Source organism: Bombina bombina, chromosome 2, assembly GCF_027579735.1.
Source record: "Bombina bombina isolate aBomBom1 chromosome 2, aBomBom1.pri, whole genome shotgun sequence".
In the NCBI taxonomy this organism is placed as follows: domain Eukaryota; kingdom Metazoa; phylum Chordata; class Amphibia; order Anura; family Bombinatoridae; genus Bombina; species Bombina bombina.
Window position 1 is genome coordinate 8,637,596 of NC_069500.1, and position 11,813 is coordinate 8,649,408.

The window sequence follows — 11,813 nt, forward strand, 5'->3', positions numbered from 1 at the left end:
ACCTCCCCTGTGTCCCTCCTCTCAAAGCTGACCTCCCCTGTGTCCCTCCTCTCAAAGCTGACCTCCCCTGTGTCCCTCCTCTCAAAGCTGACCTCCCCTGTGTCCCTCCTCTCAAAGCTGACCTCCCCTGTGTCCTCTTCTCACAGCTGACCTCCCCTGTGTCCTCTTCTCACAGCTGACCTCCCCTGTGTCCCTCCTCTCACAGCTGACCTCCCCTGTGTCCCCCTCTCACAGCTGACCTCCCCCCCATGTCCCCCTCTCACAGCTGACTCCCCCCGTGTCCCCCTCTCACAGCTGACTCCCCCCGTGTCCCCCTCTCACAGCTGACTCCCCCCCGTGTCCCCCTCTCACAGCTGACTCCCCCCGTGTCCCCCTCTCACAGCTGACTCCCCCCGTGTCCCCCTCTCACAGCTGACTCCCCCCGTGTCCCCCTCTCACAGCTGACTCCCCCCGTGACCCCCTCTCACAGCTGACTCCCCCCGTGACCCCCTCTCACAGCTGACCTCCCCTGTGTCCCCCTCTCACAGCTGACCCCCGTGTTCCCCTCTCATAGCGCTGACCTCCCCTGTGTCCTCCTCTCACAGCTGACCTCCCCTGTGTCCTCCTCTCACAGCTGACCTCCCCTGTGTCCCCCAATTACAGCTGACCTCCTCCCCTGTGTCACCCTCTCACAGCTCTGACCTCCCCCGTGTCCTCCTCCTCCTCACGGCTGACCTCCCCCGTGTCCTCCTCCTCCTCACGGCTGACCTCCCCCGTGTCCTCCTCCTCCTCACGGCTGACCTCCCCCGTGTCCTCCTCCTCCTCACGGCTGACCTCCCCCGTGTCCTCCTCCTTCTCACGGCTGACCTCCCCCGTGTCCTCCTCCTCCTCACGGCTGACCTCCCCCGTGTCCTCCTCCTCCTCACGGCTGACCTCCCCCGTGTCCTCCTCCTCCTCAATGCTGACCTCCCCCGTGTCGTCGTCGTCCTCACGGCTGACCTCCCCCGTGTCGTCGTCCTCCTCACGGCTGACCTCCCCCGTGTCGTCGTCCTCCTCACGGCTGACCTCCCCCGTGTCGTCGTCCTCCTCACGGCTGACCTCCCCCGTGTCGTCGTCCTCCTCACGGCTGACCTCCCCCGTGTCGTCGTCCTCCTCACGGCTGACCTCCCCCGTGTCGTCGTCCTCCTCACGGCTGACCTCCCCCGTGTCGTCGTCCTCCTCACGGCTGACCTCCCCCGCGTCGTCGTCCTCCTCACGGCTGACCTCCCCCGCGTCGTCGTCCTCCTCACGGCTGACCTCCCCCGCGTCGTCGTCCTCCTCACGGCTGACCTCCCCCGCGTCGTCGTCCTCCTCACGGCTGACCTCCCCCGCGTCGTCGTCCTCCTCACGGCTGACCTCCCCCGCGTCGTCGTCCTCCTCACGGCTGACCTCCCCCGCGTCGTCGTCCTCCTCACGGCTGACCTCCCCCGCGTCGTCGTCCTCCTCACGGCTGACCTCCCCCGCGTCGTCGTCCTCCTCACGGCTGACCTCCCCCGCGTCGTCGTCCTCCTCACGGCTGACCTCCCCCGCGTCGTCGTCCTCCTCACGGCTGACCTCCCCCGCGTCGTCGTCCTCCTCACGGCTGACCTCCCCCGCGTCGTCGTCCTCCTCACGGCTGACCTCCCCCGCGTCGTCGTCCTCCTCACGGCTGACCTCCCCCGCGTCGTCGTCCTTGTTACGGTACCAACAGTGTACCAAGGGTTAATACCAGATGAACAATGTCCTGCATAGGGAATCAGCAATTCACAACCCAGCCAGTTTCAGGTTTAAAACAGAATGTCATTTATTAAAGGCTATGCCTAGTATTTATGCAGGTCTGACCCCCCCCCCCCCAGATGGGGGTTGAAAGGCTGTTGTACATTACATGGAGGGAACAAGCCCTTTGACATGATACAATAGAATTATATTACTTAAACACTTCAACCACAAGACACTCTTGGCCCTTCTTATCACTTAGGCGTTTTCTCTCTGGAGGTGATCAAACAATAGAATGCTTAGCACTAATTAGATTATAGCTGGAGCCAGCAACTCTGTCTTTAGAAATTAGTTTCTTAGCTAAACACAATTAACTCCTTCAGTCCTGACAGAAGGGTCTGTCACATATCTCCCTGTTACGGTTACCCTTAGTCTCGCTGAGAGATGGACCGCTTAGTAGCCTGGATTCCTATTGCTGAAGAGGGGAGAAACTGCTCTCCATAGTATTCTATATGAGTCTCGCAAATGTAGAATAATCCCCCTTAGCTGTAGTACAGCTAGGATACCCTTCTGCCCACAAAACGAGTCAACGCTGCGATTGAGGGACAACCAAGAACTCAGGACTGGGATGCCCAGCCTGCTTTTTATTTAGGTTACATGCACACAGGGCACTCCCAGGGGGGGAAGCATAAAATCCCCCATCACACATTTAGACAAAGCCCTTGGACAGGCCACCGCAGATAACAAGTACACACAAGAAAACAATTGAGTCCTTCTTATCACCTAGCAGTGAATGCTTATCACAAACTTAATTACAGTACACAATATGCTAGGAAACCTGCCTCAGAAAATAGTTTTCTCAAAACTGAACAGAGTTAACCCTTTATGAAATGATACTTGTTACAGTTTTCTTGGAGCCCTTCTTAGGCGCTGGCTTGGCTGGTTCAGGCATTGCTGCTGGGAAATAAGTTTCTTCACAACAAAATAACTAATGCTTCTGTAACAGTGCTCCCTTTCTGTGGAACACTCTGGCAGACACGGTCTGACCCCTTTTCGGGGCAGACTAAGGCTGTCCAGACCGCTGGTTATGCGGGGCTGAGGTCGGTTTGTCTGGACAACCCGTCGGCGTTGCCATTCTGTTTCCCAGGTCTGTAAGTAATGGTGAAATTGAAGGGTTGCAACGATAAACTCCAACGTAATAGCCTGCCATTATCTCCAGAGACCCGGTTCAGCCACACCAACGGGTTATGGTCGGTGACCAGAGTGAACTCCTGCCCATATAAATAGGGAGTCAATTTCTTTAATGCCCACACCAAAGCCAAACACTCCTTTTCGACCGCTGCATAGCTGACTTCGCGGGGCAGGAGCTTCCGGCTGATGTAGGCAACTGGATGCTCCCCTCCATCTTCGCCTACTTGGCTGAGGACGGCTCCCAGCCCGAACATGGAAGCATCTGTATGGACGATAAAACGTTTGTTAAGGGCTGGAGCCGCCAAGACAGGAGCGTTAATTAGAGCATTTTTGAGAGCCTGGAAAGCCGTTTCACAGTGGGGAGACCACAGGACCTGTCGAGGTAAGTTCTTCTTGGTCAAGTCAGTCAGGGGTTTGGCAAGTGTGCTGTAGTCTGGTACGAACCGTCTATAGTACCCTGCCGTGCCCAGGAAGGCTAGGACCTGAGTCTTAGTGATGGGGGTGGGCCAATTGGCGACAGCTTCTATCTTGGCCGGCTCTGGTCGCTGCTTTCCACACCCCACCCGGTGACCCAGGTACTGTACCTCGGCCATCCCAAAGTGGCATTTTTCTGGCTTCAGAGTCAGGCCAGCAGCCCGGATCTGATCCAGAACCATTCCTATGTGAGCTAAGTGGTCCTCCCATGACTCACTGTGGATCGCTATGTCGTCCAGGTAGGCGCAAGCAAAACTCTGGAAGCCATCCAGGAGCCTATCCACCAAGCGCTGGAATGTAGCTGGGGCATTCTTCATCCCAAACGGCATTACCCTAAACTGATATAAGCCGAATGGGGTGACGAATGCCGACTTGGGGATAGCCTCCGGGGCCAGGGGAATCTGCCAGTAACCTTTGCAGAGGTCAATAGTGGTCAGGTAATTTCCCCTGGCTATACGATCGAGTAGCTCGTCTACCCTGGGCATAGGGTAAGCGTCCGTCACGGTCTTTTCATTGAGCCTCCGATAGTCTACGCAGAACCGGGTGGTCCCATCTTTCTTGGGCACCAAGACAACTGGGGAGGCCCAGGGACTATCGGAGGGCTCAATTACCCTGAGTTGGAGCATCTCATCGATCTCCTTCTTCATTCCTATCCTAACTGCTTCGGGGATTCGGTACGGAGCCTGGCGCAAGGGAGCTTGTCCCGGAGTATCTACCTGGTGGGTGGTTAAAGTAGTGTACCCTGGCTTCGGGGAGAAGGTGAGGTGTTTGGACTGTAGGAGTTGGTTGAGCTGCTCCCTTTCAGTGGGGCTAAGTCGGTCTCCTATCTGAACCTGAGCCACTATACCTGTGGGGAGACTCTTTTCTAATAGGTCTGGAATGGGTAGACTGTCGGGGCCTTCCTGAGGGGAACAACATACGGCCGTCACGTTCTCTGGTCGCTCAAAATATTCCTTGAGCATGTTTACATGGAATGTCTTTCTAAGATTGTTGTCGTGGCAGCTAGCTATCACATAAGTGGTGTCTCCCCTTTTCTCTACGATCTGGTAGGGGCCCTGCCAGGACGCCTGCAATTTGTCTGTCTTCACCGGCTTAAGTACTAACACCTTTTGTCCTATGGTAAAGATTCTCTTTCGGGCCCCCCGATCGTACCATACTTTCTGTCTTCTCTGGGCCGACTGGAGATTAGCCCGCACGGATTTGGCTAATTGCTCCATTCGGTCCCTGAGTTCCAGCACGTATGGCACAATGGGGACACCGTCAGTCTCCATCTCTCCCTCCCAGTGCTCCCGGATCAGGTTTAGGGGTCCCCGTACCTTTCTTCCGTAGAGCAACTCGAAGGGAGAGAACCCTGTCGTTTCCTGGGGCACCTCCCGATAAGCAAAAAGGAGGTGCGGCAGGAAGCGTTCCCAGTCTCGGTATTCCTGAGTGAACGTCTTGAGCATTTGCTTGAGGGTCCCATTGAACCTCTCACACAGCCCGTTCGTCTGGGGGTGGTATGGGGAGCTCAGGAGGGACTTAATTTTGCAAACCTGCCAGAGTTGTTGGGTCAATTCAGCCGTAAATTGGGTGCCTCGGTCGGATAGGATTTCTTTTGGAAATCCTACCCGGGAGAACACCTGTACTAGTGCATTCGCTACCGTATCCGCTTGTATGTTGGATAGGGCGACAGCCTCTGGGTACCTGGTAGCGTAGTCCACTACGGTAAGAATGTAGCGCTTACCGGAGGGACTAGGGGTAGCCAGTGGTCCCACTAGGTCAATAGCAACCCGGCTGAAGGGTTCCTCTACAATGGGCATATTTACTAGATGGGCTTTAGGGTGATCGCCTCGCCTTCCTACTCGTTGACACACATCGCAGGTGTTACAGTAAGTTCTAACGTCAGCGTGTACCCCTGGCCAAAAGAACGTGTGAGTAATGCGGTGTAGGGTACGGGTTACAGCTAGGTGGCCTGCTAAGGGGATGTCGTGGCCTATCTTGAGGATTTCTTGACGGTATTTGTGGGGCACTACCAGCTGTCGCCTACGCTGTCCCCTTTTCTCTGTCCAGCGGTATAGTTTCCCTTTTTCCCATAAGAATGTTTCATTATCTGCCCCGCCCCCTCCGGTCTCTGCTCGTTCCCGGTACTTTTGTAAGGTCGGGTCAGTCTTAGACTCTGTCTCGAAAGCATCTGGGGTGTCCCAGGGTATGGGGCCTAACATGTCAGGCAAGGTCGGGGTAGGTCTTACCTGTGTCTCCCGCACTGGTGAGAGTTCTCGCTCCGTCCGGGCTTGGGCCCGTGTAGTCACTGGGTCCGCCTCGTTGTTGCATACTGGAGCATAGGCAGAAGTCATGGGGCCCAAATCATTGCCCAGTAGTACTTCGGCAGGTAAATTATCCATTATGCCCACGTTCACAGCCCCCTTTCCCGCTCCCCAATCAAGATGCACTTTAGCTGTTGGAATTTTGTACACATCCCCCCCCGCCACTCTAACGGCCACAGTCTGTCCAGATCGCTTGTGCTCCGGCACCAAATGACTCTGTACCAGCGTGATAGTAGCCCCTGTGTCTCTCAATCCCTCGGTAGATCGCCCCTCGAGCCATACCTTCTGCCGATGGTGCTGGCGGTTATCTGAGGCAGCATATACAGGGTCCGCCTCGTGAAGCGGCCCCAAATATTCCTCCATAGGGGCCTCTTGGTTAACACAGAGGGTCCGGGCCGGACGATATGCCCCAGAGGGGTAATTGTAATTCCTGGGTGTCTGGTGCGTATTAAGGGGGCAGCTAGCCATGAAATGCCCTGGTTGCTTGCATCGGTGGCAAGTCGGTCTGGGACGCTCAGAGCTGTTATTGGGTGGTCCTGAGTTTCGGGCGGGCCCTGCGGGCACCGGGGCTCGGAATTCAGCACGAGGGGGTGCACGGTAAACCTCTCTGGGTTCGTGAAGACGGGAGTCATAATGTTCATCGGCCAATTTGGCTGCTTCTTCTAAGGTAGAAGGTCGCCTGTCTCGCAGCCATTCCTTCCCTTGCTGTTCCATGCCATTATAAAAATGTTCTAAGAGAAACAATTGTAAAATTTCCTCACCAGTCACCGCTTTACTTCCGCTCATCCAGTGATTTGCCGCTCTCCGCATTCGGTGCGCCCATTCCATATGGGTATCGTTAGGCTTCTTTTTCGTGCCCCGAAACTGTCGGCGATACGCGTCCGGAGTTACTGCGTACCTTCGCAACAGTGTCTCCTTAACTAGCTCATACTGTGTCACTTCCTCAGCACCCAGAGTACGAAAGGCTTCCAGGGCTCGCCCGGATAGTTTCCCAGACAATATCGTGGGCCACTCCCTGTTGGGAATCTGGTGCAGGGCACATTGCCTTTCGAAGTCCGCCAAATATTCATCAATCCCTGTCTCGCTCTCTAGGAAGGGTCGAAATGCCGCATAGGGTATCTTGGGCCTCCCAGCATTTTCGACAGGGATGATTACCTGCGGGGCTTCAGCATTGCGGTGTGCGTTCGCTAGGTTGAGTTCGTGGGCTCGAGTCTCTCGTATATCCTTGTCCGCTTCCGCCATCAACTGCTGTACCAATTCCATGGAGGGGTTCGGCCCGTACAGTGAGAGCCTCTCCCGAACAATCCTGGTTTTTTCGTCACTAATCGTGGTCGGTGTTTCCGCCATTGTGAAGCTCTGATCCAGTTCGGTCAATTCTGCGATCAGCTCTCTCCTCGGCCGGTTGCTGGCGTACCCCCCTCTGCTTTCAAGTAAATCCTTTAGGGTTCTACGCTTCAATTTTTCGTAAGCGCTCTCCATCCGTTCTGTACCTCTCCTAGGAAATCCAGGAAAAATCCCACCGCTGCCGCCAAATGTTACGGTTACCCTTAGTCTCGCTGAGAGATGGACCGCTTAGTAGCCTGGATTCCTATTGCTGAAGAGGGGAGAAACTGCTCTCCATAGTATTCTATATGAGTCTCGCAAATGTAGAATAATCCCCCTTAGCTGTAGTACAGCTAGGATACCCTTCTGCCCACAAAACGAGTCAACGCTGCGATTGAGGGACAACCAAGAACTCAGGACTGGGATGCCCAGCCTGCTTTTTATTTAGGTTACATGCACACAGGGCACTCCCAGGGGGGGAAGCATAAAATCCCCCATCACACATTTAGACAAAGCCCTTGGACAGGCCACCGCAGATAACAAGTACACACAAGAAAACAATTGAGTCCTTCTTATCACCTAGCAGTGAATGCTTATCACAAACTTAATTACAGTACACAATATGCTAGGAAACCTGCCTCAGAAAATAGTTTTCTCAAAACTGAACAGAGTTAACCCTTTATGAAATGATACTTGTTACAGTTTTCTTGGAGCCCTTCTTAGGCGCTGGCTTGGCTGGTTCAGGCATTGCTGCTGGGAAATAAGTTTCTTCACAACAAAATAACTAATGCTTCTGTAACACTCCCCCCTTGTGGAACACTCCGGCAGACCCGGCTTGACCCTTTGGCGGGTCAACCTGGGGATGACCGGACTAGGAGGTGGTAGGCATGTCAGTTTGCCAGGACAATCCATCTGTATTCCCGTTATGAGAGAGAATTCCTGTCCATACAAAGAAGGGTTCAACTTCCTCAGTGCCCAGACTAGGGCTAAACAGTCCTTCAAAATCCCATCAGCTTCTTTACGAGTTTTCTGTACCTGCTCTTTATAGGTATCCACAATCCCTTCATACTGACATAGGGTGCCCTTGAGTTGCTGCACCTCACTATGAGCCAGCGTCAGCTTCTCCTCAAGTGTCGCTAAGTTTGTCTTTAAGGTTTCATGTCCCACTCTCAAGCTGGTGTTTTCTGCAGTCTGTCGGTGCAGCTTGTGTAGCAGAGATTCACGTTCTAAACGTGCTTTTTCCTCTGCGCTCCTCTTCTCCTTCATCAGCGCATTGTAACGGGACTTCCACGTATCAATAGCGGATAGAGATTTACTGAGCTCAGCGTCCTGGGGCTTAGCAGCAGGGGGGTCAGTCTCTGCTGCACGGATCTGAGCACGGGTAGTCACAGGGTTAACATCAGCGGGACCCATGGGAGCATAGGCAGAAACAAGGGGAGCCAAGTCATTTCCAAGAAGAACATCAGCAGGTAAGTCCTTCTTGACCCCCACATTCACAGGTCTAGCGCCCACTCCCCAATCCAAATGTACCCTGGCAACAGGTAGGCTGAACACATCGCCCCCTGCTACCCTCACAGCCACAGTGTCTCCAGTGTACTGTTTCTCAGACACCAAGTTCTTTTGAAGCAAGGTCATGGTAGCACCAGTATCCCGTAGACCACTGACCTTCTTCCCATTCACTTTAACCAGTTGCCGGTTATTCCGGTGGGCAGCTTGCACAAGGTCTGCCTCATGTAGGATGCTCCAGCATTCTTGCGCCTCTACGTAGCGGGCCGCAGGCTGAGAGTTACGTGGGATTCCGCCGGCGGGTCTTCTCCAGGACTGTGCTTGGTTCGCTGCATTTAGGGGACACTCTGGTCTTTTGTGCCCTAGTTGCTTACATCCAAAGCACCAAATAGGCTGTGAGTAGCCCCGTGAATTGAACCGGGCTCTCTGAGGGTAGTTCGTGGCCGGAGGCCGTGTGGTATAGCGGTGCGCCGGGGGTTGGTAACTGGCAGCTGCTGGGGTGACTAGGGGTCTGTACTCCACTCTAGCAGGGGGCTTAGTGGTAGCAGTGTCCAGTTTGCGGGCATCCGTATACTCATCTGCCAAGCGAGCCGCTTCATGCAGGGTGGAGGGTTTACGGTCCCGAATCCACTCTCGAACTCCTGCGGGTAACTTGTCGAAGCAATGTTCCAACAGGAATAGCTGCAGCACCTCTTCCCCAGATACGGCTTGGCACCCCGCTATCCAGTGAGCTGCTGTGCGGTGCACCTTACATGCCCACTCAAGGTAGGAATCACCAGCTAATTTAACAGTGTCTCTGAACCGCCTCCGGTAATCCTCCGGTGTAACCGCATACCTGGAGAGCAGAGCCTCTTTTACAGTATTATAATCCCCGACTTCCTCATCTGGAATGGCCCGAAAAGCCTCACTGGCCCGGCCGGATAATTTTCCGGATAATATCATGACCCAGTCCTCTGTGGGTACCTTGTGTAGTGCACATTGCCTCTCAAAATCCGCAAGGAACCCATCAATCTCTCCTTCTGTTTCCAGGAAGTTTTTAAAAGCTGCAAAATTTACTTTTCTCTTTTCCACTTGGGCTGCTGCAGCGCTACTTTGGCGAAGTAGGTTGGCCTCCACAGCTGCTATGACCCGGTCGATAATTTCCGCAGATGGGTTGGGGCCATAATATATGTCTTATTTTAACCGCCCGATCAAAGCTTGCTTCTTCAGGGGTTCTGTCTGATATGCTGGGCCCATTGGTTCCTTCTGTCCCTGGTACTCTTTCCATCTTAGTCAGTATTGTAATAATCCCCCTCTTCATGAGGTTACTGGCTTGTGTAGTTGCTCTTCTGGGCGATAAGGTTCATTCCGTCGCTTGCCACCAATTGTTACGGTACCAACAGTGTACCAAGGGTTAATACCAGATGAACAATGTCCTGCATAGGGAATCAGCAATTCACAACCCAGCCAGTTTCAGGTTTAAAACAGAATGTCATTTATTAAAGGCTATGCCTAGTATTTATGCAGGTCTGACCCCCCCCCCCCCAGATGGGGGTTGAAAGGCTGTTGTACATTACATGGAGGGAACAAGCCCTTTGACATGATACAATAGAATTATATTACTTAAACACTTCAACCACAAGACACTCTTGGCCCTTCTTATCACTTAGGCGTTTTCTCTCTGGAGGTGATCAAACAATAGAATGCTTAGCACTAATTAGATTATAGCTGGAGCCAGCAACTCTGTCTTTAGAAATTAGTTTCTTAGCTAAACACAATTAACTCCTTCAGTCCTGACAGAAGGGTCTGTCACAGTCCTCCTCACGGCTGACCTCCCCCGCGTCGTCGTCCTCCTCACGGCTGACCTCCCCCGCGTCGTCGTCCTCCTCACGGCTGACCTCCCCCGCGTCGTCGTCCTCCTCACGGCTGACCTCCCCCGCGTCGTCGTCCTCCTCACGGCTGACCTCCCCCGCGTCGTCGTCCTCCTCACGGCTGACCTCCCCCGCGTCGTCGTCCTCCTCACGGCTGACCTCCCCCGCGTCGTCGTCCTCCTCACGGCTGACCTCCCCCGCGTCGTCGTCCTCCTCACGGCTGACCTCCCCCGCGTCGTCGTCCTCCTCACGGCTGACCTCCCCCGCGTCGTCGTCCTCCTCACGGCTGACCCTCCTGCGTTTCTCCTTTTCATGGCTGCCCCCTGTTCAAGGCTGGGTTGGCCTACCAGAACATCAGGAGATTTCCCTGTGGGCCGCAGCACTTGGGGCTGACCAGAGACAATTTATGGCGGTGGTGCTGCTTTTAGGCGATGTATTACATCTCTCTTATCTCCTGTGACCTACATGTATTAAGGTTGCACAATATTTCCATTTAAGTTTTATTTACTAGACCATGTACCATTTAGTAGCTTCCTTTCCATAGAAGACAGAGTGACACACTGCTTTGAATGCCTTCTCAAGATCACACTATGGATATACATTTTCATACTATGAACGAGTCATGGATGAAATTGGGCTATAAGTGCCTATATAGAAACAATCTGGCTTTAAAAATGAAAAATTTTGGGGAAAGAGTATCCCAGTAATCCCTTTGAGAAAAATGTTCTGTATCTATTCCGTGGACCCTATCACAACTGACGCTTTTCGGTTGGTTTACCTTACACATAGATGTCTATAAATGATGCATACCAGCCGCAAGCCGTTAGATGTGATAGTGCCGCTATGTGATTTTAAAACAAGACTAAAGCTTTGAAGTTTTGATTGAAAGAAGTGCCGGCATTCTTTGTTTTGTTGTTCTTCATATTTTCTTATGACTTTTTATTTATTCCCAGCCCCCCACCCTTAGCTGCCCCCGTGTCCCTTCATAGATCCTACTATGAGAGAACTCAATACTTTAGTGTATTTAATATGTACTACATAGTGTTTGATAAAAAAAAGGATGTTAACTTTTCTGAAAAAGTAAACATTGTTTTGTGTAGTGGGGTGCGCCTGTGTATTTTATATTAGAATGTGTTTACTGTCCCTTTAATCTGATTCATGCTCTATATTTGTAGCCAAATCCCACCTGCACCTAGTGATAAGCTGACATTGCTCTTGTGACCTTTACTTGAGGGGCAAAGTGCGGCCATGTGTGCTGTTGTCATTAGATTTACTCACAAACTGCAATATAGTTTTATGCATAACCCTAAGCGCACACAGTTTACGTGTATGTCAGTGCCGCCATGTGTGCCGTTGTCATTAGATTTACTCACAAACTGCAATATAGTTTTATGCATAACCCTAAGCGCACACAGTTTACGTGTATGTCAGTGCCGCCATGTGTGCCGTTGTC

At 53.0% G+C, this 11,813-nt stretch overlaps 1 protein-coding gene across 1 annotated transcript; it reads right to left on the reverse strand.

The window, feature by feature from the left end:
- Positions 1 to 660: 660 nt before the first annotated feature.
- LOC128646837 (sodium/potassium/calcium exchanger 1-like) lies at positions 661 to 11,610 on the reverse strand. The gene is made up of 3 exons (XM_053699636.1): positions 11,547 to 11,610; positions 10,322 to 10,683; positions 661 to 1,689 (listed from the first exon to the last, which is right to left on the reverse strand). The coding sequence occupies exons 1-3, from the start codon at positions 11,608 to 11,610 to the stop codon at positions 661 to 663; spliced, it is 1,455 nt and encodes a 484-aa protein (XP_053555611.1).
- Between the last annotated feature and the right edge of the window lie 203 nt (positions 11,611 to 11,813).